The sequence below is a fragment of the Etheostoma spectabile genome, chromosome 21, assembly GCF_008692095.1.
Source record: "Etheostoma spectabile isolate EspeVRDwgs_2016 chromosome 21, UIUC_Espe_1.0, whole genome shotgun sequence".
Taxonomy (NCBI): Eukaryota; Metazoa; Chordata; class Actinopteri; order Perciformes; family Percidae; genus Etheostoma; species Etheostoma spectabile.
In genome coordinates this window covers 3,581,963-3,609,640 of record NC_045753.1, presented here as the reverse complement: position 1 = coordinate 3,609,640, position 27,678 = coordinate 3,581,963, and the positions used below count along the sequence as shown (strand labels likewise).

Sequence of the window (27,678 nt, the reverse complement as noted above, 5' to 3'; positions counted from 1 at the left end):
TGGTTGAAGCAGTCACTGTTGTTCTAGTGCTGTAGGTGCAGTGTAGTTTAGTCCAGTAGTCATAGCGGGCTGGGGTCTTCATGGCTCAGTGGCCAGCCTATAGACTAAAGACTTGATGTTCTCGTCAGCAGCACCACCTGGTTCAGTTGGTTCCACCAATTAGTTATACTCTGAATTAGATTTTTGGGCTAAGTGAAATTCTAGTATTCTTGTAAAACATTGATTCACAAAGGCAGGGCAACTCTGGAGGCAGAAATAATTTCACTAGTATGCTGTATGTTTAGATGTATCTTATTTATACAGTGTCAATTCAGAACTAAAATCAACTGTTATGTAGCTACTCAACTTTCTACTTACTGAAAGTAGCTACTTACAATAGGTTAAAATATATTTAGTTGAGCTTGCTTTGTTGTCTATCTAGGCTTTTTCTCACCATACCTGCTAATCTTCAAAGAACAGGACCTTTTATGCCACTTTTAGGCTTTCCAGATAGGAACAGTACAGTAACTGTTTCCTAGTGTGGTTTGATGAGGTTATTCCTGCCACAGGAGCAGCTCTGTCCGTCAGGCACTGTGGTGCCAGAGCCGGATGAACTGTGGTACCTGAAGAACAGCAGTTAATGGTGGTGGTGTGCGTAGTTTACATTAAACACAGTATTTTGTTTTTATTTTTTGTAACTAATAAGGCAAATTCAAAATAATCCAACATTAAGAGATATGATTACAATATTTGATTCTCACTAGCTTAAAGACACATAGGCTTGTGGTTCATAATGTATTATTGTTGAGATTAAGGGGCTTTTGAGTGTAGGTGGTCTCATAACATTTTTTTTTATAGTATTATGGCCACTTTAGATTTCATAATACACTATCTAGTGAAGACACTCCTGAACCTGACATCAAGATGACAGAGTTTGGCATATTTCTGTTATTATATCTGGTTAAAGGAGCATTCCGTCATAACACAACATTCCGTTGCATTCTGGAGAGGGCTTTTCAAATTCTGAAAAAGATACTTTGGGTGATGTCATCACGGTTGTCTCAGCTTGGGCTTGAAACTTAAAATTTTTATCAGAAATTCTTCATTACAAACTGGAGGTGTGGAGTTCTTTTTATAAACTTGTGAGGGCTCTAAATACTCCCGAAAAAATCTACATGAACCCACGACCTTGTGGGCCCACCGCTTGCTAGGATAGACCTACAGACATTAAGCTAAACAATCATCAGTCACGCAACCAGTAGCACATTTTATATAAGTCTGTGCGATGTAAGGGTGCCAACTCACCATAGGTCCAGGTTTAGCTTTAAGGATGAGGAAGAGATCTAGGATACAAAAGATAAAGTCAATCTACCTTTAAAGAATTTCCTAAATATACTTACACTTATACTGTAAATCTGTTACATTTGAAATCAGTCACGCATCAATCAACCAATCAATTTTAGAGCAGAAATGTATGGGGCTTTTAGGGTCTGTGTGCATTTACACTAACTGAACCCCCAAATGACTAAAATCAGCTTTACTAACAAGCTTGTAATATTCCTAGCGCTTTGTCATGGCATCCACCCTGCATGGCCTGTGTCTGTGCTGCATCATTTGTCTTCAATCTTCTGTTTCAATGACACATGTTGAAATTCTGCAAATGAAAGCCATACCACTCCCTATATCCATTAAATGTGATGCCACGAAGATAATAAGCTAAACTAATTTAACGTTTTAGAAGTCATTTATTAGACATTTTATGTATTATTCAAAAATGAGTGAAATAACAAAACACCTGCAGTTTAACATTGCACACATCTTATTTAATGTACAAAAATAAGCAAAGTTATTATGCAACAATGGATTTCTGGTTCCTCTGACTACATTGGTAACGTGATTGGTCTTTTACATGCAGTGTAAAGTGTATGACAATAGGCCCGTTCGAGATGAACTGCGCCTCGCCTGTAAAGTGGATGCGAGCAAACAAGGGGGGGTTTAAAACATCCTCTCTCAGACAGTCAGACAGTTTCCAGCAGCCTTCATGCTGAACAGGAAGTGACAGAAACGCTGTCGTCTGATTCCGATTTAATACAATTTTATCAGACACATAGCTTGTACACAGTCTCCAGCTGTTTAATAATGACCGAGTAGCTCTCAAAATGCTCTACAAGCGATCTGTTGCCGATTTTAATTAACACACTGTAGTCTCTCTGACTTCTTAACGTCACTACCACCCACACGTGGTTTGTACAGTATAGGCTTTTCAATCAGACAAATGGCAATTAAAAGTTGAGTCGATTGTGAACCAATCAGCTGTTAAATCAGCTGAGAAGCTGGCGTTTCCCAGCATTCTCTGGCTCCGCCTGGGTCTTGCAGTCAGTGAAAAGCAACTGCGCTGCCTGCGTCTCAGCTGTGGCCGCCTTGATCTTGTGATGTTATCGTTGCCTACGTGTGCATGACAGAGCAAGTCGGACAAAAATGGCTAATCTCGAACGAGCCTATTATTAAAGTGAATGCAGGCGAGCTGATTTGCACGTAGACTTAGAATTTACCCCCTCAGGGGAGCTTATGTAACATTAGCTGGCATCCTATCAAATGTATAAAATCAAATGAGCACTGCAGGTGTTTTGTTCACACTGGCTTTATTACTCTGCATGTGTGTGAATGTGTATGCGTGTGGGCTCGCCTGTGTGCATCATAACTGTTTTTGAATATCTGTGACATCTTGTTCAGTTGTAATGTTGTTTGTTTTTCTCTCCCCCTCAACCTCTGTAGAGATTTTACGTTGCCACGTCTCGGCAGCTCAAGCGTCTGGAATCAGTCAGCCGCTCTCCCATATATTCCCATTTCTCTGAAACCGTCACTGGCTGTAGTGTAATCCGAGCCTATGGCAGACACTCTTCCTTTGTTCTGATGAGTGATATGAAAGTGGATGAAAACCAAAAGAGTTACTACCCTGGTATAGTGTCCAACAGGTAAGTGTCCCGTTTCAGCCCCACAGAACAGCAGCTGTGTTTCAGTGTTGTCTCCTCTCTCTTTCTCTACACAGCCACTGGTGGAACGGATTAGGCCTTTAGAGGAATTGTTTGACATTTTTTTGGGAATATAAATACATTTTCTTGCTGTTGGCAATTAAATGGAGAGATTGATACTGCTGTCGTATTCGTACGGTAAATACAAAGCTACAGTGCAGCGGGTTAGCTTACCACAAAAACTGAAAATGACGAAACAGTACACAAGCCAAGATTAAAACTGACAATTTGTGATTTTACGTGCAAGACTTTCTGGTCCGGTCGCAAAAAATATTGCACCATCCCCATAAAAGAATTTCATCCTTGTTGGTTTAGAATTTGTATTTGAATGAAAACAATGGAATTGGGCTTTTTTAGCTATATGGAGCATAGAAATAGAATAAATATAATTATATTTCCATGGTCTCATGAGGAAGGCAGGCAGGCACAAACAAAGATAAACCAAAATCAAAAAAAAAACTAGAAGACATAAAAGGGGGGGGGGGGGGGGATGACCAGGAAGAAGCCGGGGAATTAAAGGGAGGGCAGACGATGGACCAACAAGAGTCAAAGACAGCACAAAGACTAAATACACAAGGTAACGAGGGTAAAACGAGGGACAGGTGACATGAGGGCTGAAGAACAGGGCGGGGCAGACAAGCACAAAGGCGGGAAAACACAAGGCAGGAAGTACATTTTAACATGTAACGCAATAAAACAGGAAAAGACTACAACCACGACCATGACATAAACATTATTTTTTGCATTAGTGACCGTAACCACAGATGTTTTCAATCAGCAATCAAAACACCAGTTGCAACACCACTAATTTGGATGTGACCAGAAGTACAACATGCCTGACACAATATGGGAGTGCTAATTTATCCTTAAATGTTTTTGCATTTACATATTTATAGCAGAAGCTGAGTTCCTAGTTTTCCTATTTGGTCTAACTTTTAGCTGTAACCCTGCTGTAACACTGTGTGCTGTAACATTGTGTCATACAGGTGGCTCGGGGTGCGTATTGAGTTCATTGGGAACTGCATAGTGTTGTTTGCTGCTGTGTTTGCTGTGGCTGGGAAGGACACTCTGAGCCCAGGCCTCGTGGGTCTGTCGGTGTCCTACGCTCTACAGGTATGCCACAAGCTAACTGCTGTAATTTGATCAATCTGTAGCATTTAACTGTGTACATAGCAAGCTATGTAAATCAGCAGCTGAAGTTAGGTTTGTTTGATTTGTTGATACCAGTAGGTAGGTTAGGTCCAACCAAGTAAGAAGTCTTTTCGCCATACATCTACCTTAAAGCCACATGAGGCATATTAGGTAATGACAACAAAGCTGTCAACACGTCCACATGATACAAACCTTCCATGACCGCAAACCCCCACCATCCCTTATATATGCTGCTATGCCAGAAACCAACATTCATTACTGTGATTTCAAAAGTTGCGATCTCAAGCTTTAAACTACCCATTTCAATAATTGCATCACAACTTTTAGCCATTACAGCTGATTCCATATGTGGATATATTTTTACTTTAGTCATAATTTATATTTTTCCAAATTAGTTGAGCTACACCACAATCTTTCTACGTACCCCTAGGCAACCGTACAAGTACCTACATTACTAGGCATCGCTGAACGACATTGTATGGCATTTAAACACCTGCCTGTATTTTTTTATTTTTTATTTTTTTATTGATCACATTTTTATTTTACCTGCCTGTATTGTTTCTGTAGGTGACCATGTCTCTGAATTGGATGGTTCGAATGACTTCAGATCTGGAAAGCAACATAGTAGCAGTGGAGAGAGTGAAGGAGTATGCTGAGACCAAGACAGAGGTGTGTGTGCGTGTGCGTGTGCGTGTGCATGTGCGTGTGCGCGCGTCTTTCAAAAAACAGTGTTGGCTTTGCAATGCAGTTAAAAAGAAGGAATTTACCCACATTCTAAAATAACTGTCTTGCTGCCAAGTCATGTTCTCGAACAACACAGGACCTATAAACTCTAACTAGAACCAGAAATGTTAGATTACCTTGTGCCAACAAGGGCCCCTCTGTTACATAAGACAGACAGGGCAGTTGTACTGTACACAGTGTACTTTTTCAGCAGCCTTCACAATAAGTGCCCCATTCTATAGCTGGTATAGTTGTTAGTGATAGCTTTTGTTTGGAGCATCCAGTGTGTCTCAGAGGTAAAATAAATCTTTGGCAGCTCCGAGTGACTCCGCACACACTGAAGTCCAACTCTGAGTCTTTCAAGTGATAAAAAAATAAGTTCTGCTAAAAGCCAAGCATTCTGATGAGTTGTTCAGAAAGTTTTCCTATTCAGAATTGCTGCGTTTGTGTTCACAGGCACCCTGGGAGGTGGAGGACAAGAAGCCCCCACCTGAGTGGCCCATGGAGGGGAACGTGGACTTCCACGACTACAGCGTTCGGTACCGAGAGGGACTGGACCTCGTGCTGAAGAACCTCACACTGAGCGTCAAAGGAGGAGAGAAGGTGGGGAGGCTGTGGTGAGACATCAATAGGTAATGATGATGGGTCAGCAAGGTTCACTAATCACAGCTGTTTGTTGTGTGTGTGTGTGTGTGTGTGTGTGTGTGTGTGTGTGTGTGTGTGTGTGTGTGTGTGTGTGTGTGTGTGTGTGTGTGTGTGTGTGTGTGTGTGTGTGTGTGGTGTGTGTGTGTGTGTGTGTGTGTGTGTGTGTACAGATTGGTATTGTGGGTCGCACAGGGCCGGCAAGTCCTCCATGACGCTTGCCTCTTCCGATTGCTGGAAGCCGCAGCAGGAGAGATCACCATCGACAAGGTGAAGATATCTGAGATAGGCCTCCACGACCTGAGGTCCAAACTCACCATCATCCCACAGGTACACAACACACACACTCACACACACACTCACATCCACATTCCTTACAACACACAGATGAGGGACTTTATAATAACCATCCTTGATAAATTGTAAATCAATAATTATTTTACTATTAACAAACAATTAAATGGTCATTAAAAAAGTCTACTTATTATAAGTAACCTTATAATTGATGTTTCTGATTTTATCATTAGTTTAGTGTAATATAACATTTGATTGCATATTTACTTTACTCTATTGATATTTATTACAGTTCTTCCCATGATATAATTCTTGACAACAGCGTTTCAGGCAGTTGTCATTACATTTCATGTAAAAATTTGAGTATGATATAGATTCTCTCAACTACTTCTTTAAAAATGGATTAGTTAATCAACGGAAAATTAATAGCAGAAAAGCATTATCTTGTACAGCTTCTCAAAAAGATTTTGTTCTATTGTATATCATTGTAAATGGAATATTTTGGGGTTTTGGACCGTTGGTTAGACAAAACAAATATTTTTTTCTTGTGCCAAAGACTTCCAAAGATGAGCATTTTTAACTATTTTCCGGCTGAATATAGTGTGAAGTGTGAATACTCTTGGTTTCTTCTGCACATGACTCAACACTGATATCAAGCAGAATTTCTCTCATGGGTTTGTTTCTGCTTGTCTGTTATCTTCTAAGCCCACAACGTCTTTCTTCTCTGCTACAGGAGCCTGTGCTCTTCTCGGGCACCCTAAAAATGAACCTGGACCCCTTTGAGAAGTACAGTGATGAGGAGATGTGGAGAGCTCTGGAACATTCTCATCTCCACAAGTTTGTCAGCAACCAGCCAGCAAAACTGGAGCTGGAGTGCTCAGAGGGAGGAGAGAACCTCAGGTGGGTTCAGAGGGAAGGAGACGCAGTAAACCAGTATTTGAATGAATAGTTGTAGCTAGTAGAACTGAAGGTCCTCCGTCACGCCATTACATGTGTTGTGTGCTGTTGTATCTACAGTGTGGGCCAGAGGCAGCTGGTGTGTTTGGCTCGAGCTCTCCTGAGAAAGACGAGGATCCTCATCCTGGATGAAGCTACAGCCGCTATAGATCTGGAGACAGACGATCTCATTCAGTCCACCATTCGGACCCAGTTTGAAGACTGCACCGTCTTCACCATCGCTCACAGACTCAACACAATCATGGATTACACAAGGTTCAACATGCATGAATACTTTGTTTTTTACACACATACAAAACACGTACAGAACAATGAATGGAATAAGGCCTTGAACCTTCTTGTCAGAAAGCATTCTGGGATATTGAGGACATCACAAACATTCAGTGTTTTGCACCAAAAACCATGCAAAGTGCATTTCCTTCCTCATAAATTTGCAAAACTTAAAAACTTAAAAGCTGCACTGGTTACAACTTGTAAGTAGTCTTCTTTTTGACTGACTAATCAATTAGTTGTCAACTATTGAATTAACCACCCACTAGTTTGATAACTGATTAATCAGTTTGAGTCATTGAGGCAGCGTCTTGAATATTTTCTAGTTTCTTCACTCCATGACAAAAAACTCAATATCTTTGAGTTGTGAAAATAAACGTTAGTTGCAGCCCTGCATACTACATTTGCTGGCACATTGCTGTGTTTCTTCGCATGTTACCACCACCTGTGGATGTGTGACATAGTGTGAAACCATTGGCAGGTCACATGTGTCGCATGCATGTGTCCTACAACCACCTGGCATCCGCATGACATCCCAACTTAGCATCTTGCCATGCTGTGTTTGTGCACCAGGCAGTACAATTTGCTGATAAATAAATGATGAAATGAGAAGTGAACTGAGTGTCCCTCATGCTCAAAATAATCATTAATTAGGTTCCAACTACAAGATAAATTGTAAAATCCATGGGGGATGAACCCTGTGAGAGAACAGAGAACATAACAAATATTATAATAGTGCCAAAATATTGCCAAATATTGTGCAACCATTGTTGCTCTTTCCAGTCCCGTCATGTCTGAATAAAGTCATGACAATTATTTATGTAACCTCTGTCTGAATAATAAAAAGTCATTACTTTAACTGAATATAAATGAGAGCAAGGTTACATACTTTAGGGGCTTTAGGAATGTGTTACTTGTTATTTAAGTTGAAACTTACCCTAAAATGGGTATGTAGATGCATTTAGCTTTTTTATAGCATTGCTCTAAAAAATACCCAGGCTTTGTGAATGACTCATCCTCTCATCTCTCTTCTTGCAGAGTGTTGGTGCTGGACAAGGGACAGGTAGCAGAGTTTGACACTCCTACAAATCTCTTATCACGGAGAGGAATCTTCTACGGCATGGCTAAAGACGCTGGACTGACGCAGTAGAACTGCCATTTTGTCCCAATGTTACAAACCAGGGTTGAGGATGATCTCAGGTCAGTCTGACTCTGCATTTCAAACCCGGCAGTTGAACTGAAGAGGACCTTTTATGTATACTTGGTATTTCTTTCAGTGCTGGTTTTGAATTAATCCTGAATTCCTTTGCAGACTCGGATCAACTGGCAGTTGCAAAAGTCTGAGTGACCCTACGGTCTGCATCAGGACATGTACATGTTATTCTGTAATTGTCTTAGGTTTCTGGCACAGGCTGCGTTGTCCCAGGAGGCAAACACTGTCCCTTTTGGCATGTGAATAGGAAAAAACAAGCCATATGTGCAAATACTAGTTGATCCAAGTCTGCTCTTTAGTGCCTTCTGCCAGTGGGATAAAGAAAGCCAGTGAATGTATCATTTTCTATTCGGCAGTCTGATGCAAAACAATCAACAACAAAAAGGAGGAGCTTTTTTTATTTTTTCTACAAAGCAAAATATTGTGCCACTGTACTTTCCTCATAAGAAAAAACATACAATTTGTGATGAACCCACTTATTTTGTACTGTACTTTTATTTATGCGACTTTTTAAAGAAATGTCTCATCTAGGGAAGTTTGCTCAGTTACATTTGTGATTCTTTTGTGAACCAAATCTATTAAAACTTGAATTATGTACCACCAAAATATGATATGTGATAATGCTTTTATAAAAAAAAAAAAGGAAGAACAATGTGTGTGTGCTATATGTGAACTCCAGGTAATCACATCTAATTAAAAATGTAAATAACCAAAGACCAGCAGGGCCATCCAAGGAAAGCAACAACTCATTAAGACTGTACTATACTTTATAATGCAACATAATTAAAGAAAAGTTAGACTTTAATCAAAATGTTTATTCATATCCTGTAATACCCATATACTTTTAGGTCAATTGTCTTAATTTAAGTGGGATGAAATACACTCAACATGTTTTTAAGTGCACTAAGCAAATGCAGTGCATTGGTAGAAATCATCATTGATTTACATAAATGGGGTGAGCATAATATTAGGAACAACTTTTTAGAAAAATAAATTATAATATTGTAATTATTGCAGTCGTCCACTAGAGCGCGCTCTAGTCCAATCAGGGCTCCAGTAGAAGGATTTCTGTCTCCAGTCCCTTCACTAAGACCTTCTCTCATTATCTCTTTCACTTAGTCTAAACTTGTGTAACGTTACCTCACTTATGAAGATGTTAGCGGAAGGTTTTAACCCCTAATTTCCCACTTAGACTGACACCACACAGGACAACCCCATGGCGAGACCAAGAAGACGAGTTTAACTCAGAACCCTGGCAGCAAGATGTCTCTTGCCCCACACAAAGACACACATTGTGGCTTAATGTTTTACAGAGAAGCTGCGGTTAGCATTTCTCAATGTTTTCCTCCAATTACTGATTCCGTACACACACTCTCTTTGTCTCCACAACATGCCAGAACGGACAGATGGTGATAACCCGGGATGTGTGAGTGCTCGGCTGCCAGCTTGCTCAGTAATGTCCCTGCCTATGGGCACAGCTACATGAAATGACAGGGAGGTTTGGCTCTGGCTGTCTTCTGACTTGCCCCATCAGTTTGCGCTGCAGGCGCAGCAAAGACAAGTGAGAGGAAGAAGCTCCTTGTTTTTCTTTGTTGAGTGTTGCTCAATGTCTGTCAAAAACCCGCTGACAGGTATCCTGGATGTTCTTTTGCTATTTTTAAACCACCAACAGTTGTCTTAAAGGATAAAGGAATAGTTCAACATTAAGAAAAATATGCAAATTATTTCTTGCTGAGAGTTCAATTAGAAGGTAGAGATCCCTCTCATGTCTAAATGAATATGAAGCTGCAGCCAGCAGCTGCTTAGCTTAGCTTAGCTTAGCTTAGCATAAAGAACATGACATATTTTGGGTTTTTTTAAGTAAAATAATACATGTTTAATTTTTCTTCCAGGAAACCTGTTGTTACACTTATTGCACGTGTCACATTATGAACATAACATTCCAATACCTCTGCTGTTAACTACTTTTCTTTGGTGAAACATTTATGGGAGTTCTGACTTCATTCTCAGAATTCTGAGATTAAAGTCAGAACTCTGACTTTTTTCTCAGAATTCATAACGTGAGCTACAAGATAATAGAGCCTTTTATACATTGTCATGTTTCTTTAGACATACACAACGGACAAATAGGGTCTTTAAACACTTCAGATGTAAAGTTATTTGCTGTCAAAGTGGAGCCAAAATGAGTGGCAGTCAATGGGAAGCTAACTGCAGGTGATGGCTTCGTAGCATTAAAATGGCGCCATGAGAGCTATGCTTAGATGGGAGAGGCTTTGATCCGGACATAGGCCTAGCATTGCTAACCATGACACTGTGATTGAAAAGCTGTGTGAGTTTTCACTTCGTCAAAGTTAATTGGGACATTTTGGTCGTTTAGATATGCCTCATTCAGCGTAAGATAGCTAGCTATCACTAGCGTTATCTGGTAACTTAGCTAATAAGGGCATGTCTGCAGTTTTTTTGTACTGCTGCACACGCTTCGTAAGGGTTGAAAATCGGAAACTTTATATAAAGTCCTAAGTTATAAAGTCATGTTAACTACATGCAGCTGCCAGTCCGCGAAGGTTATCATATCAGAATATGTCCCAAAAACATGGAGGGTTACAAAAATCATGACTAGACTAGACCAGTAAGGGATATTTGAGTCTGGGCCCATGGAATATACCTGTACCCTTGTTTCCACTTTGTGTGAGAAGCTTAGTAAACGGCTGCTAGCTGTAGCTATATATATATATATATATATGCTACATATTGCAGCCATTATGGGAGTTGGTTAGCTATATTCTTCTCATCCTAACTTTGGTCAAGAACGCAAATAAGCATATTTCCCAAAATGTCAAACTATTCTTTAAAATTCAAAATGGTAACATATATATATATATATATATATTTTGTTCTTAAAATGAGATTTGTATTGGACAGATTAGACCTGAAAGGAGAGAGAGAGAGAGAGAGAGAGAGAGAGCATTAGATGCAGCAAAGGGTCGCAGGTGGGAGTCGAACCCGCGACCGCTACGTCGAGGAGTAAACCTCTACATAAAATCTTATTAAAAAAATGTTTAGTCATAGTTTGTCCTTTTGGGAAATATACTCCTTAGCATTCTTGGAACACACTTTAGCGTATTTTAATATTTTAGTGTCTAGTTATTCCTTTTTTGGACCTTTTTGTGTGTACAGGTCAAATGATGGAGGGACTATATGTTTTTTGTTTTGTAAATATTGTGTGTGTGTGTGTGTGTGTGTGTGTGTGTGTGTGTGTGTGGTGTGTGTGTGTGTGTGTGTGTGTGTGGTGTGCGTGCGTAAAAATAGCATCCCGGATGCTACAAATCAAAGCAAAGGAACACACACACAAAATGTAGACTGCAGCACACACTGTAGATAGAACAGACATCAGACGTGTAAAAAACCCACCAAACCAATGATTACACACTATGTACATGGCACAGTGAGCTCATTATCAGGTGCTTAATGGTCTAATGTCAGCTAAGCTGGGCTTCTGGAGTTATTTGGTTTGATACTGGACTCACAAAGCTGGTGACCAAGACCCAGAAACTTGCAACTTAGCCTACATTCATCTGTCTCATCTCAATTCACTCGGGGTGTGCTTTAATTCTTTAAATGACACACAAATCTAGTTAAGGAAAGTTTCTCGTAGCAGTTCCATTTAAAAAAAGCTAAAATCCTCAAATAACCTGTTGCCTGGCAGTGTGCCATCAGATGATTTTGTGCTTTTCCAGATTCCTCTTATTTTACTGAGTCAAGAAATAAGCCTATGATTTTTTTCCTACGTATTGATAGCCCCGAGATCTATCCAGCTTCAATGGGGTTTGACAAGTGATTAGTCATTTCATACCGTGCCTTTATTGCCTAGGCTACATGACAGGTTCAGACTGTGTGAGGGTCATGTAAAGTGGGTCGGCTCTTACCTGTCCTGATGAAGTGACGTGATATACAGTATTTTGTCTTTATTTTTTCAACCATTGTGTTGTCTTTGGGTCAAATTGAGTGTTTTACATCAGAAATACGGATTTCTTTCAACCGAATTGCCCAAAAAGCACAAGGATGATTCCATACAACATTACTTTCATTGAATGTTTTGGGTGTTTTATTTAGTCTTTTAGCATTTGAATTATTTTGTTTAATGGTTTCAAAACAGTATCCGGACTAAACTTTGACATCTGTGATCCACTCAACATCCTATTAGTCAAAATAATTCACAATTTCTGCCTTTTTAACTAAAAACGCATGTATATTTGATATCTGTGAGGTGTGTTGACCATGAATTCCAAGAATAAGAATAATAAAACCTATTTTCAAACCAGCTCAGGTTTTTTTTAAAAAGCGGCAAGAGCGTGAAAAAAGTGACAAATAAATCAGAAAAAGCGACAAAAACATCAGAAAAGCCCCCAAAAAATACTAATTTTCAATTTTGACCTGGAAGGACAAGTTCACGGGAAGACAACACAAGGGTTAAGCAATACTAAGCTCTTCAAATCGATCTAATCTATCTAATAAAAAGTTTTTGTATGTAGTTTGTGGGTTAGATGTCAGTCCATAAATCACGGGAAAGACCCAAACACACACTTCTATAAATAAGCTCTTATAGTTAATCATACATGCAGAATGTGTGCAGTTGCTAGCCATTGGCAGTGAAATAGAGCAAATGTAATCCTTCTTACAGGATCGAGACCTGCAGCTCTGGAAGCTCGGCAGGCTCGAGATAAACAGGCTTTTTTTATTTGCTGGTCACACACACACACACACACACACACACACACACACTTTGACACAGCGTGAGTCCACTGTTGCATTGGAAGGCGGTCTAATAGCTCGGCTGTCCTCGGCTGAACTGTGGAGAAAACCAGTCGTTCACACAGGAAAGGAATGAGCGGCGCAAACTGTAATTACACCTTTATTCATTAAACGCTCTGCCAACGCCCACGCCCCCTCCCACTGTGGAGCACATCACCTGATGTTCAAAGTAGTTTTTTTTTTTATTACTTCCATTGTCCTCATCTCACCTCTGCTGTCCTACGTGATAGATTTAAAAAATGGATGTACTCAAAGTTGTGTTTGCTATTTTGAGTCCAAGGAGTGAAGCCAAGCTCGTAAATTAAAATGTGTGAGTGTTGGGTGATAACCTGTTATGATGTTGCAATTACATTTTATCAATGTAAAATCCTGCCGCCTGCATTTGCAACGGCCTGAGTCCGTTTTTCTGGAATGTATGCAACTTGAGATTTCCATAAATCCCCACAAAGTGGTCGTATTGTCACAACTAAGCCTGTGTGGTACAAATACATGCTTTGTAGAATGTAGAGCATGTATAGTGTTAGGTTTAAGTCCATGGCTGAATGTTGAAAGAATGGAAATAGTCCAATGGCAGCAGTCACGTTTCACACGTAGTACTGTTGGACACTCTTAATCAATATAACAATTTCTATTTCTATTCTAGTCATCCTGCGTACAACCTCTTCTCCCATCTTCCATAAGGGAGACGTTTGCAGAGTATCCCAACGCGTACATCACGTTATAGGGATAGTTTTTATCCTCAGGTAATAAGGCTACTGAATGAGGGCACAGCAGGAAGGAGGGCTGGGGTCTGTATTTAGTCACTTAGCCACTGTTTATTGTGGTGGTTTAATGGTTTTATGTTTTTATATTATTATTGTTATTACAACTGTTACTGTTGACTGGTGCTGAGAGAGTGCAATAAGGCATATTGTATTTTGTTGCTGTGGTTCGCTGTACTAAGGTGCATATGACAATAAAATTGAACTTTATTTACAGTACTGTACATGCAATGTGTTACAATATTGTAAACATGTCTGCCTTTGCATTATTTCTTTTATTGTGAGCTGGGTTTTAAACTGTGAATTTCAGACTGTAATTAACAATAATTCCAACTTTTTGCACTGTACAAGAAGTTGAATACGCGCAAGGAAAAACCACAGTGTGTTTAAGGTAAATGCTACAAGTATTTAGTCTATTACTGTGGTTGAGAAAGCTCTAAATTCTCTTCATTCAGTCAGATTTAAATAGATTACATTTACTTTTGTCATCAAACTAAGGTAATGCACCAAACTGAGGAGAATAATTCTGTTACATCTTTATGATATGTCAAACCTGAATTTACACTGTATTTATTATTGTTGATCACAGTTCAAAGAAGATTATTTTCCTGTGTTTACTTCCTTTCCTTGTGAATGATCAGTTTATTGAATGTTTTATGTGAAAGAATGTGACTCAACATAATACTAACGGCACCAAAAGTACCAATCTCCAAATGTTTTGTTGAGCACATCCTCATAGATTCTCTGTGGGATAAAAAGTACATGTATCACAAAAAAATATGTGTATTTTTGCAAGAGCCTGTTGTGTGTAATAAAAGAGATCCAAAATCAATATCATCTCTCCACAGATGTTGGTATAACGCACCTTCAGACTTTACTCTGGAAGAAGATCCTGCACCTCAAATAATGGATTCTGTTGCGTCAAAAACAGATGAGACTTCAAAAAATAAGGAAATAATCTCTTTTATTATTCAATGGATAAGATTTAAAACATGAGTGATGTTCTAAAAAGTTTCAGGTAAGTCCAAATATTTGGATTCACATATTTACATAATCAGAAGTCACTGCATAGGAATAATTTACCGTCATAGTCAGTATATATTAAAACCAAAATACATATAACGTGCGTACATGTACAGTTTAATTTCATAACTATGGTTATGAGGTATTCAAAATTCAAACATTCTCAGTTCATGTTAACGGCATATGTAGCCTAGTTTTAGTTCGTGCAATTTTGAAATAATAACTTATGTATATGTTTTTAAAGCAACGAAGCCTGGGTCCTTTCTCTCTGTGCGTAATTACGCACAGCGCGCTTTGGCGCCGCCGGAGCCCGCAAAGGGTTAAACGGGGTTACCAGCGATCCTTTCAACAGGCAGGTGCCCCGCCACTCCCAGCCCAAAGCATACCACCGACTAATAAAAAAAAAAACGGTTCTTTCAACATCTCAGGAGCAACTCATAACTGTCATGTTGCGAGGAACTTGGCGAGTCATGGTAATGATGGCTGCGGCGCGTTAGTATAAATAGATCATATCCGCTGTGGAAGAGGGGATATCAAACTGGACAAATCAGCTGACACATCGTCCCGACTCGCGGACTCCCCTACTTTTATAGGCTATTCAGAGAAGTGGCATTTACGTACTGCTGGATCACAGAAATCTCAAACTTAAAAAGAAAAAAGAAAAATCTTCAGCACTTGTTGAGTTGTGTTTCGCTCTGGAGATGTGGTGGATGCTGTTTCCACGGTGGATCTGGTTCCTGGCGTGTTTGTCAGTGTGGATGGAGCACCAGGTCGGAGTTTTACCCCACATCACCTATTCACACCCGGGGATCTGCCCCAATGAGATGAACCCCAACCTGTGGGTGGATGCCATGAGCACGTGCACACGAGAGTGTGAATCTGATCAGGTAATTAAAGTAACCTTTTATCCTTAACTGCTAGATTTAGTTATTTTGCAGTTCCTTTATTATATACATTATATTCTATATGTTTATATTTAGTTGTTGCTCTCAATTCTCATGAATCTACGTATATTCTGCTTTTTTAATTTTTTATCATTTACTTTATGAAAATGCTTCCCAGATAACTGCAGCCCCCCCCCCCCCCGCATCCGTAACTTTCTCTTCTCCTCTTACAGGAGTGTGAGTCCTTTGAGAAGTGTTGCCAAAATGTTTGTGGGAATCGGAGTTGTGTGGCAGCCCGTTACCTGCACGGGGAGAAGGGCCCCATGGGAATGCCCAAGGAAGCCACCTGCACCAGTTTCATGTGCACCCAGCAGGGCTCTGAGTGCGACATCTGGGACGGCCAGCCGGTGTGTAAGTGCCGGGATCGCTGCGAGAGGGAGCCGCACTTCACCTGTGCGTCTGACGGCATGACCTACTACAACAAGTGCTACATGGACGCGGAGGCCTGCTCCAAGGGCATCACCCTGGCTGTTGTCACCTGCCGCTTCCACCTCACCTGGCCCAACACCAGCCCCTCGCTGCCCCAGGCCACCACTCTTCGCCCGACCACCGCTCCTCTTCAGGCGACCATCCCCCCTCCCACTGAGCCTCAGACACCCTTCGTGGTCAGCAGCCCTGCTCACCAGACTGTTAACGTGGGGGACACAGCCAGCTTCCTGTGTGACGTGACGGGTCGACCCCGGCCCGACATCACCTGGGAGAAGCAGCTGCCGGAGGGGGTGGAGAGGGTCGCCATGAGGCCTAATCACATGCGAGTAAACATGGTGGTCACTAACATCGGTCAGCTGGTCATCTACAATGCCCAGCCGCATGATTCGGGCATCTACACCTGCACCGCTCAGAACCCGTCTGGCTCGGTGCAGGCCAACCACCCGCTGACTGTGCTCCCCACGGAGCCACCCAAGGCCCCAGAGCCCGAGAACGTGACCCGCTGCCTGCCTGACGAGTGTCTGAAGCCCCCTGACAACCCAGAGGACTGCGGTAGCGAAATGGAAAAAGTCAGCTGGTACTACGAGCCGAAGACCAACAACTGCTTCTCCTTTACCCACTGCCACATCCACGGCAACAGCCAGCAGCCCAGGAAGGTGTTCGAGACGTACGACGAGTGCATGCAGTGCTGCGGCCCCGAGCTTTCGGGCCCCTGCGGGCTCCCCAGCCTGCAGGGCTCTTGTAAGGCCTACGAGCCACGCTGGGCCTACAGCAGAACCCTGCGGCAGTGTCAGTCCTTCATCTACGGGGGGTGTGAGGGCAACGACAACAACTTTGAATCTAAGGAAGCCTGCGAGGAGATTTGCCCCTACCCAAAAAATCACCACTGCAAGGCCTGCAAACCGAGAGGCAAGATGGTGACGAGCTTCTGCCGAAGCGACTTTGTCATCCTGGGCCGAATGACGGAGCTCACAGAGGAGAAGGACTCGGGCCACGCCCTGGTGACCGTGGAAGAGATCCTGAAGGATGAGAAGATGGGGCTCCGGTTCTTTGGCAAGGAGCCTCTGGAGGTCACTTTCCTCAACATGGACTGGAATTGCCCGTGCCCGAACATCACAGGTGCTGCTGCCGAGGGACAGGTCATCATCATGGGCAACGTGAGCGACGGCATGGCCGTCCTTCAGCCGGAGAGCTACGTGGGGGCGTCCAGCCCTCGCCGTGTACGGAAGCTGAAAGAGGTCATCTCCAAAAACACGTGTGACATTCTCAAAGCGATCACCAACAGCCCTTCAAAAGGGTTAGGATTAGGGATATAATGTGTACATAAATTATAAACTGCCTTCTGAACATTAATTGCAGTAACATTTTAAATTTTAGAACCGTTGTTGCTCCATTTAATGGATTTATTTCTGTTTTTGAGTGCAATGAGGACCCCTGTTACATGACATTTTGTCTTTTGAATTTTTCTGTTATGGTGCGGCCATTGGTGTTGATAATTGAAAAACCATGTTTGTCATCCATCATGATGCTCTTGTCGCCTTAATCCCCCAGACTCCGACTTCCCTCATGCCCTCTTTTGCCTCCAGCAGCAATGGAGGTTGCAGACTTGCATTGAAACACAAAACAGACAATATTGAGTTTATTTTTCTATGTACATAATTTAATGGTCACTCTTTTGATTACTTTATTATGTCGTATTTCCACCTGGCACTTCTAATATCTGAACACACTTACTTTATACATATACCCCTAATTTCTCACTTTTCATGTTGTATACATGCGTTTTTTTTATATACAGTATGACAAGGTAGATTTGGTTCATCCAAATGAGTTGTAATATATTTTTGAATCATTTATTTTTTATCTTCTTGCTATTACTTTTGTGGCTATTTATTATCATGTTAGCTTTACTTTTATCTTGTTTTTGTACTACATTCTTTCTAAAAAAAAACAATAAAGCTGCATTTTGTATAATTTTGCAAAGAAAATAAAGATTTGGGATTTTTCATCAGTCTCTTTTCGTTGATATTTTTCATATCTCTGTACCATTGAATGGACTGAATTTTATCTTCTGAAGCCTATAAGACACAATGACTGTGTCGAAGTTACATTTTTAAGTGGGATATTTAGTGAAGAGGGGGGGTACAGAGTGGCTGGACCTGTGTGGTTACTCTGAAAGGCTGTGATATAACCCCAAAACAGAACTCATCCACTATAAAGACCCATGTGGCATTGTAAAAACTTCAACCCTATTTTGCTTTGCCTCCACGATCCCGTCTAATTGGGGAAGGAGCCCAAGCTGTAAACCTCAGATCCAATCCCATGCTAGAGTTATGTGTTTCATGCCGTGCCAGCAGGCGTCTCTGGGTTACTAGGAACAGGCCTTGGTGGGCTTCGACGAGGGTGTTCTACTTCCCCAGATGAGATTCTGTTTCTCCCATCCAGAGCGATGAGGGAGGCAGGATATCAGCCCATGTACGATGTTCCTTTACTGGCTAAAACCACCAGGGAGCTGAGACCTGCACTTCAGCAGCTGTTGAGACTCTGGAGCAGAGAAATATTAGATCTGCAGCACCTTGGATCCCATCACAAAGCCGTATAAACAAAGTTCTCAACGCAAACCCACCAACAGACGTTTCGATACACTGTTTCAAAATCACACACTTCTTATTTTTCCCTCGCAGGTATGTAGCTAGAAGAATAAAAAAAAGAATTAAGCTTGTGAGGTCAATGGGTTGGACTGGTTCATTCACATACCGTAGGTAATGCTGTTGAAGGTTTCATTTGTGATCATCTACAGCAAAAGGCTGCTTTAAAAATGTGAGTTTGATCAAATAAAATCCAGTCTTTTTAAACAGCTGAAAGGAAAAGCATGCTGTAGGGTTATTCAGAGATGGGGACAGTGGTACCCAGCCTCAGGGTCACAAGATGATTTGTTCCTTCATTACTCCATGCATGCATATGCATATAAAAAGGTCTTTTTTTTTTTTATTTATACGTGTGTAAATCTGTGGATGTTCATGTATACGTGTGTAAATTCCAGGCGCGCTTGTGTCCATGCAGGTATGTATTCAGGTATGTGTGTGTGGATCCAATCCGATCCAATTCTAATGTATAATAAAGCACATATAAAAACAACAGTTGACCAAAGTGCTGTACGATCAAAGATAATTAAAAAAAACACATAAAAAGACCGGTTTGAAAGACAAAATGACAATAATATAGAAAGGCAACTAGCATAGTGTGTTAAATGGAGAATGGAGGATGGGGGGGGGGGTTATCAATCCTAAAATGTACTGAGAGCCCGTGGTAGGAGGCCAGTACAGGGGAAATGTGCTCTCGTCTGCATGTTACTGTTAAAAGAGGCCTGGAGTACACCAACATATAGAACAATACAGTCATATAAAAGCATGTATTACTCTTTCAAAATGAATCAAAAATAAAAAAAGGCTTAGTGGGTTTGTTATAGTGTTTATCTACTTATCCAATTTAACTTAGACTTAGACTTATCTTTATTAATGCTTTTGGGATGACTCCTGCAAGGAAATTAAAGTTACCAGCACCGACCATGGGCCGCACCAAGTGTCGGACAGAGCTATGGTGCCGCTGAAAAATAGCCTCGGGAAGGAACTTGTTTTGGTTCAGAGGTCGTTTTAGTTGTTTTTTGACAGAAAACTCCGATTGGACAAATAGTCTAGCTTTAACAGTAGAGTTCCCCTTTGAGGGGAACTCGAACTGCGTCGGTTACGACACTATAGCTTTCCCATAGTGTCGTAACCGACGCAGTGTCTCGTTCCCCTATCTCGGGGAACAAGGGTTACATACGTAACCCGAGACGTTCCCCTTAGAGGGGAACACGAACTGCGTCGGTTACGACACTATGGGAACGCTATAGTGTCGTAACCGACGCAGTTCGAGTTCCCCTATCTCGGGGAACAAGGGTTACATACGTAACCTGAGACGTTCACATATGGTTCCAGGGGACACGGGTCCATTTAGGGGGCATCGCGGGCACCACCTGGTTCAAATATCAGAACTTCAGTTTTTGCTTGGATAGAAAGTGTATGAATGATGAGATCAAAACACTCAAAGTAGATCAGTACCATCAAAATATGAGGTAAAATGTCAAAATTTTAACTTACTACCTCATAATTTAGTATCAAATCTAATATAAACTTAGTCTACGTCCATGACATTCCACTTTCGGCCAGATGTCCGTTACCTACCGCTTTCTTTGCGTTGGGATTCTGACCTCCGGTGGATTTTTGAGGACCTGGTCCACAGATCTCTGCCTTGGTAAATCCAGACAGCTAGCTAGACTATCTGTCCAATCCGACTAAAATAACCTTTGAACGTACACGTTCCACCAAAACAAGTTCCTTCCTGAGGCTATTTTTCAGCGGCACCATAGCTCTGTCCGGCCCATGGCTATTGTGATTGGTTTAAAGAACAGCCATTAAACCAAAGCGTGTTTTTTGTGGGTGGACTAGCCGGACACTCCTCCGCAGCACTGTGGAGGAAGGTCTTGCAATGCGGGACTATTGTAAACTTGACTCACCATAATAATAGTAATAACTTTTATTTATAAAGATCCTTTCATGAAACCCAAGGACACTTTACAGAGTTACAGTAGCCAAGCTGAGAGAGGTCGTAGGCTGTGGAAAACAGGTGGTGTTTCAGCAGTCTATAAAAAAAATGTCCCGGGATGTTGGACGGACGTTTGTTCCAGAGGGGTGGGGCTCTGTCTCCAAAGGTGTCTGGTGTGGGGGGTGGAGAGCAGGCCAGCATCTGAGGAGTGCAGGTTTCGGGGTGGGGTGTATGGATGGAGAAGGTCAGGATGGATGGAGGAGGATTTGGACATGTGAGGCGATACATCAGTCATAATTTAGCTGAATGGGTTAAGAGGAAAGAGTTGTATTTTAATTACAGTTAGTGTAATATCGCTTATTAACACATTTGTGTGGTGTATTAATAAAGTTAACTGTTCTGCATCTACTGCATCTGAAAAAATGAATTAAGTAATAATGGCAAAAAAATTAAGTACTGGATACTATTACTGGATACTTTTACCTCCTCAGACCTAAATCCTTCCATCTATTCTTGTTGGTTAAACCCTCAATTCATGTCATACTTTTGTTTTTAATAATTTTGTGGGCGTTGAATGCATTTATTACCTAGGGAGACAAGGAATTAAGGAAAAGAGTCTAATAATATTTGATTCTTATAATAAAGAATGCTCATTTAGAACTACAAGTAATGGTCATAGGCTAATTTAGACTCAAATTAGCCATTTTATTTTTATTTTTTATTTTTTTACTTTGGAAGGATAACCCCTTGAGATGAATCATCTAATTTTTGAGGTTCTCCTTAAAACAATTAAACAGCAAATACAAAAACCAAAATACATTCACACATACACACAGCACTCCAAAGCCTGACTACTCCAACCTCACACACACACACACACACACACACACGTACACACATACATACATATATACATACATGTACACAAACACATATATATAAACATACATACATATGATCATACATGCATACATGCATACATACATACATGTATACATACATTCATACATACATACATACATACATACATACATACATACATGCATACATACATACATGTATACATACATTCATACATACATACATACATACATACATATATATACATACATGTACACATACACATATATACTCACAGCACTCCAAAGTCTGACTACTCCAACCTCACACACACACACACACACACACACAAACACACATACATACATATTTACATACATGTACACAAACACATATACATAAACATACATACATACATACATACATACATACATGCATGTATACATACATACATACATGCATACATACATACATACATACATACATACATGCATGTATACATACATACATACATGCATACATACATACATACATACATACATTCATACATACATACATACTTTAAAGTAAAATAATCAACAAGAATCATGTCATGTCAAGTTAGAAGCAAGAGCAGGTTGGTTGTAGATAATTAAAGACGGATGCCTTAAAAAAAGAAATGAAGTCATTGATCTAAGTAAGGTGGGCCAGGTGTTCAGATGGCACTTTAAATTTAAAGGCACGTCGTCCAATTTCTTTGTTAATTCTGGGAACATAGAAAAAGGGGTACTCAGTATGTCTCAGACTGTCAATATGGGATCAGATGTTGTTTAAAATAAGGAGGATAGATACAGAAAATTGATTAGAAAACAGATTACAGCCAGAGAAAAGGCCTTCTAGATGGAAGTGCCCACGTTATGATTTTTGACTCACAGCTGTCTGATATGATCACAGAGACTGTGTTTCTGAATGCTATGTTGAGCCGGTTTAATGGGGCCTACTGTCCATAGGTTAGCTGGGACACTGCTAGGCTAGAGTTTCCTTTCCAAGCTGTTTTGTGCTTTGTGTTTCTTGTTTCTGTTGAGGGAAAATGTGTTTACTCTGATGTTGATTTAGTGTGGAACCAGTTGCTGTTGCAATCAGGTATTTATGGGCTAGAGTTCCATTTGTGCTGCTCCATATCCAATCTTGATCACAGACCTAATTTGAATGTTAGCCTCTCTGGTTATGTTCCCCCCCCCCCCTTCCATCCCTTCTGTATCAAGGCCTTGTCTGTTGTTATATGTTTTACATGTTTTGTGTGTGGATGGGAAGGCGAGGCACCCTGATTTTCCAAACACAGAAAATAATGGAGTGATCACTGAGACCCAATCATGTAACACCCCTGATTTTAGGATTCTGTCAGCGTGGGTGACAAGATTCCAGTCTAGCGGAGACTTGGACTTGTGATAAACTCTAGTAGGATCATTGTTAAGTTGAGTCAAGTTAATGCTACCAACTAGGTTCTGGTACCCACGTAACTTCTAGGAAAGGCCCGCCCTTCAATAGCATTCACACACTACTATTGGCCAGGCGTCCATGCTTACACAAGGTAATGTAACCCGATTTTTTTCAGGTCCTACCCCCTGACCAGATCGTCCATTCTAACTTTAACCCCTTAACCCTTGTGTTGTCTTTCCGTCGACCTTTGTGTTTTTCTGGGTTGAAATTTCAACATTTTGTTGTTCTTTTTCTACCCGTTTCTCGACGTTTTTGTCAATTTTATTCCAATTCTTTTGTCCCTTTTTTTGAAATTTTTTATGTTTTGGTCAACCATTTTTTGTCACTTTTTCCAATGTTTTTGGTGTTTTTTTCTCACTTTTTCCGATCAAAACAAAACAGAATTTAAAAAAATGACTTTTTGTCGTTTTTGTAGTTTTTTTTGTCACTTTTGTCATATTTCTCATATCCCTTGTGTTTTCTTCCTGTCAACCATGAAAAAAAACCTTGTTTTGGTAACATTATCATCGCTTTTTCCGACATTTTTCTCACTTTTTCAATTTTGTGGGTGCTTTTTTAAAATGTTTTTGGTGTTTTTTTCTCCAAAGTTTTTAATATTTTTACTTTAACGCTTATTTCGACGGCCAATTATTCGTGAAAAAAACAACAACAATTAACTGAAAATGGGTCAAATTTGACCCAAGGACAACATGAGGGTTAAGGTCAATGCCTAACCCCAACCAATCGAGCTGCTTTGTAGGGCGGGCCTTTCCTAGAAGTGGAAAGTTCCATAATAAGGAGTCTTTTGCGGAAAGAGGCATATCTTTAATTTTCTAAATTGTTGTTTAAATCTAAGAGTAGATTATTTTCAATTAACATTTTCTTTCATGAATTCACAGTCTCTGAACAGCAGCAGTAGGGGAGTTTGGAGATTTGATCGAATTCTTAAAAGTACATTTGCTTGGCAGCAGTTTGGAAATGACTCTCTCTTATCCCCAGCTGAAAGCAAATAAATCTGTCTACGCACTCTTGATTTCTTCATTTTCTTGTCTTGCACTTGAACTGAACTGTTTGTCCAAGACTTGTTTTGGATTTGTAATTCACAGCTATTCTATGGAAACTCAAGTCGGCTATTGAGGTTTGGCAAAATCTAGAGGATAAGGTAAATGGACTGTATTGATATGGCGCTTTTCTAGTCTTAATGACTACTCAAAGCGCTTTTACATAGTACAGGAACCATTCACCAAAAGTAACCATTATTTATTTCCCGACCCGGCCTCATGCCAGTTCGTGAAATGCTCACGTTATTTTGATTTAATTTTCATGTACAGGTCACGATTTTCGAACGTGATCTTACGTGACCATTTCACGAACTTCCATGACAGTGCGCTGCTCTGGGGGACGCAACAATGGGGAAATGAAACGCCACATGCAGGCAACCGTCAAAACAACGGGACGGTTGTGGTTAGGAAGAGAATACCACGTAAACAAACTGCAATACGCGGGTTAGGGTTAGGGTTAGGGTTAGGGTTAGGACTAGGGTTAGGGTTAGGGTTAGGGTTAGGGTCCGGGGTGAAAGTCCTGTGCTGTTTGACCCATCAACCACCCGACTGACCTTCCTGTGTGGATGTTCGGCTTTTCAACACTACTCAGTACTGCAATCGTTCTGTGACCATGAAATAGGCTTCCCATTGAAATACATTACTTCAAAATTTGTAATCAACACACAAATATAACAACATTAACAAGACCTGTACACAAATCAATAGATTAAATAACGTGACCCTTTCACGAACTGCCATGAGACTGGGCTGTTATTTCCATATAACTTTTCTTCAAAGCCACAGGGAGCCACTGGAGAGGGACTAACGAGCTGCACGGGGCTCTGGAGCCACAGGTTGTTACCTCTGGTTTAACCCTTTAGATACAGTCCAGGTATGCCCCACTTTGCAACATTTTAAGGGATCAGCCGAAACTGTTTAAACCACAGACTGGTACTTATGAAGAAACCTTTGCTTTCCTAATGGTTGTCAGTGGTACACTCCATTGTCCCTCTAATGTAGCTTGGATCGAGTCCAACTGGTGGATTTGATAGCAATCACAGGTGCATTCTACAGTTCAGCTGAGGGGAACTAAACCCCCTCAAACAACCTCAAATGCCATCAATAATTTTTCTTCTCTTCTGATTTTATGTCCATTTAAAAAAAACACCTTTAACCACTTCAATGCATAGTCTAGGGTCTACAAAAGCACAATTTATCATCAATTAAAATTCACCCTATTCAAAACATGTGTGATCCTTATTTTTCAAGCACGTTCACGCTTTAATTTGAGTTGGGCCAAGGAAAAGGGTAAATGAGTTATGCTTTGATATGCTGGGCAAAATGTTCGCTCACATCTTTTTTTTTCCTCTTCTTCCTCCCAGGCTTTGTTGATTTGATGGGGTCAGTGCGTTCACGAGCTCAGTTCACACAAGGCAGGAATAGTTAGTGTGGTCCATGCGAGACTCAGATGTAGACCTGCACCAGGTAGAGAGGACACAGCAGACAGCAGAGACCAAGACAGTAGAGCCTGTTACACTATGTGCGTATTTCTGTGTAGACCCTCCATGTTGTGGATCCAGCGGAGATTGGACAGTAGCAGCTGTTGAACAGATCAGCTAGCCGGGTGGTTTAAGACCTTTGATTCATGACCTGCATCTGTTATGGCCATATCATTTGGAGCGTCTAATGAAAAGATACAGTAGCCACTCACACGCATTGACCGGAGATGAATGGGATCACATGGCAGTATATCATCCCGGGGCAGCAGCAGCTGAAAGGTTTGAAGCTGGTAGGTGGTATCTGCTCTGCTCTGGATGGGGAAAGGATTGAGAAATGCCTCAAATCCCACTCAGATGGGGCCTTGAGTGAGGCACTTTCCCCTAAACGCTGCTTTGACAAAAGTGACAAACTCTCTGACACTGCTTCTTTGAAACGGCAATCAGTGCAAGGATTGAGTGAAAGCCAGGGAAAGACTAATTCCTATAAAAGCATTAATCGAGTGTTGAGTCTCAGAATGTAATGGGTTTATATAATCAAAATCAATGCCCTTTGTTTGGGTTTCACATATGTGCAAAAGTGGAAATGTATCAATTAAGTAACTTGGGGCTTTTTTCCCATTTAAACACTTGCTTGTATTTGCAGAGCGGTGCTCCTGACGTGGCTCTGGATTAGACGAGGTTGCGCCACAGCATCCTCTGGTGTTGGCTGAAACTTGTCTACATAAATAATAAAAGCAGCACATACCTATTGATAGGAGGTGTACTGTAGGTGTACTGAGAATGTGTTGCCCACAAACACTGCAGGACATAGTGTATCAGTCACACACCTGCCCTAACTGGGAATGTAGGAACTATATGATCCAGATCTATGTTATCATAAGCTATTTTACTATTCTTGGTTAGGTTAAGGTTGGTTATTCTGCAGTAAGGTCAAAAATATTGATTCTTTCTTTTAAATGTTTAAACTACATCACTAATAACTTTTTGTTGCTGAGAGTGTTGAATGTATATTTAACATAGCCTACACATTTCTTCAGCATGAGAAAACTTTGGTCCATTCTGGATTTTTTTTTTTTTTCTGACCAGGAAAACATAAAGCAGCTAGACAATATTTCTAATAAGCCGATAAAAATTACTGTAAACTATGAGTTGAACCAACTGTATGGGCTGAAATATGTGCCAACAGAAACTGAATTTGAATGATTCCAAATTTGAATTTCTAAACTTGCATAATTGCATTGAAAAACTGAATCTGAATAGTATAGTTTGAAATTGAATTTATTCGTTTGGAACTGAAATCCGATAAAATACGATCAGTGATGAAAATTCAATATATATATTTATCTTCACATTCGGTTCTCACAATTAAAAATTCAGTTCACAAAATTCATTTTCAAGTTACTGTGACAGACATCCGGGCACTTTTCTATACTGTTGAGATTCAGTTTTTCAATGCAATGATTCAACTTAAACACTACAATTTCAAACGATGTGATTCAAATTCATTTTCAATGCAATTCTTCAAGTTTAGCAATTCAAATTCAAATAGAAATGATTCAAATTCAGTTTCTGTTGGCACAAATTTCCGCCCATACAACTGCGCGCTACGTGCACAGCACCAAATGGGACACAGACAAAGTTCTAGCTGGTGAACGTAGTGCAGGATTTAGCAGCTAAAGAGCCAGTTTAAAAACACAAACCGGACAAATGCTAGCGTTGCCCCGTGCCTGCTGGATGTGTATGCAATTGCCCCAAAATGATCTAAAAAAAAACAAAAGATTGGGCTTAAAGGTAACACAAGACTGGGTAGATCCCTCTGGGAGTGTCAAGGATCTCATTTAATGCAAATATGTGATGGAGATGCCCACTTTATAACTCTATGGGACCTTAGCATCACCTTCATTCTAATGTGCAAGTCAGTTTCTACACAAGATCCCAAATAAGAACAAGCAGGCACGAATGGAAGGATAGAAAGCTACGGAAGAGGATTAGGGCCACTGGTGAAAATTGTATGTGAATT

The 27,678-nt window shown here is 40.7% G+C and overlaps 2 protein-coding genes and 1 long non-coding RNA gene across 3 annotated transcripts in view; 2 read left to right on the top strand and 1 right to left on the bottom strand.

The window, feature by feature from the left end:
• Window positions 1–8,917, top strand: part of abcc3 (ATP-binding cassette, sub-family C (CFTR/MRP), member 3) — a 63,686-nt gene extending 54,769 nt beyond the window's left edge. Inside the window, 10 exon segments of the mRNA XM_032502320.1 lie at window positions 2,755–2,954; window positions 3,998–4,124; window positions 4,731–4,832; window positions 5,343–5,489; window positions 5,702–5,723; window positions 5,726–5,743; window positions 5,746–5,858; window positions 6,556–6,722; window positions 6,840–7,034; window positions 8,088–8,917. Coding sequence (XP_032358211.1) covers window positions 2,755–2,954; window positions 3,998–4,124; window positions 4,731–4,832; window positions 5,343–5,489; window positions 5,702–5,723; window positions 5,726–5,743; window positions 5,746–5,858; window positions 6,556–6,722; window positions 6,840–7,034; window positions 8,088–8,199 — 1,203 coding nt within the window. The 3' untranslated portion in view covers window positions 8,200–8,917.
• On the bottom strand, window positions 2,013–26,080 carry LOC116671241 (uncharacterized). Its single transcript, XR_004327231.1, has 3 exons — window positions 26,070–26,080; window positions 25,624–25,635; window positions 2,013–2,193 (listed from the first exon to the last, which is right to left on the bottom strand). It is a non-coding gene; the product is annotated as an uncharacterized LOC116671241 (long non-coding RNA).
• On the top strand, window positions 15,112–18,111 carry wfikkn2b (WAP, follistatin/kazal, immunoglobulin, kunitz and netrin domain containing 2b). The gene is made up of 2 exons (XM_032502327.1): window positions 15,112–15,745; window positions 15,976–18,111. Exons 1-2 carry the CDS (start codon window positions 15,560–15,562, stop codon window positions 17,545–17,547), a joined length of 1,758 nt encoding a protein of 585 aa, XP_032358218.1. The 5' UTR covers window positions 15,112–15,559; the 3' UTR covers window positions 17,548–18,111.
• Window positions 26,081–27,678: the final 1,598 nt, after the last annotated feature.

What these genes read in the sequence shown, in the direction of transcription:
- wfikkn2b (XM_032502327.1), top strand. Translation starts at nt 15,560, where the DNA reads ATGTGGTGGATGCTGTTTCCACGGTGGATCTGGTTCCTGGCGTGTTTG. An exon ending in GAGAGTGTGAATCTGATCAG is followed by an intron (nt 15,746 to 15,975) that starts GTAATTAAAGTA and finishes CTCCTCTTACAG; the next exon opens with GAGTGTGAGTCCTTTGAGAA.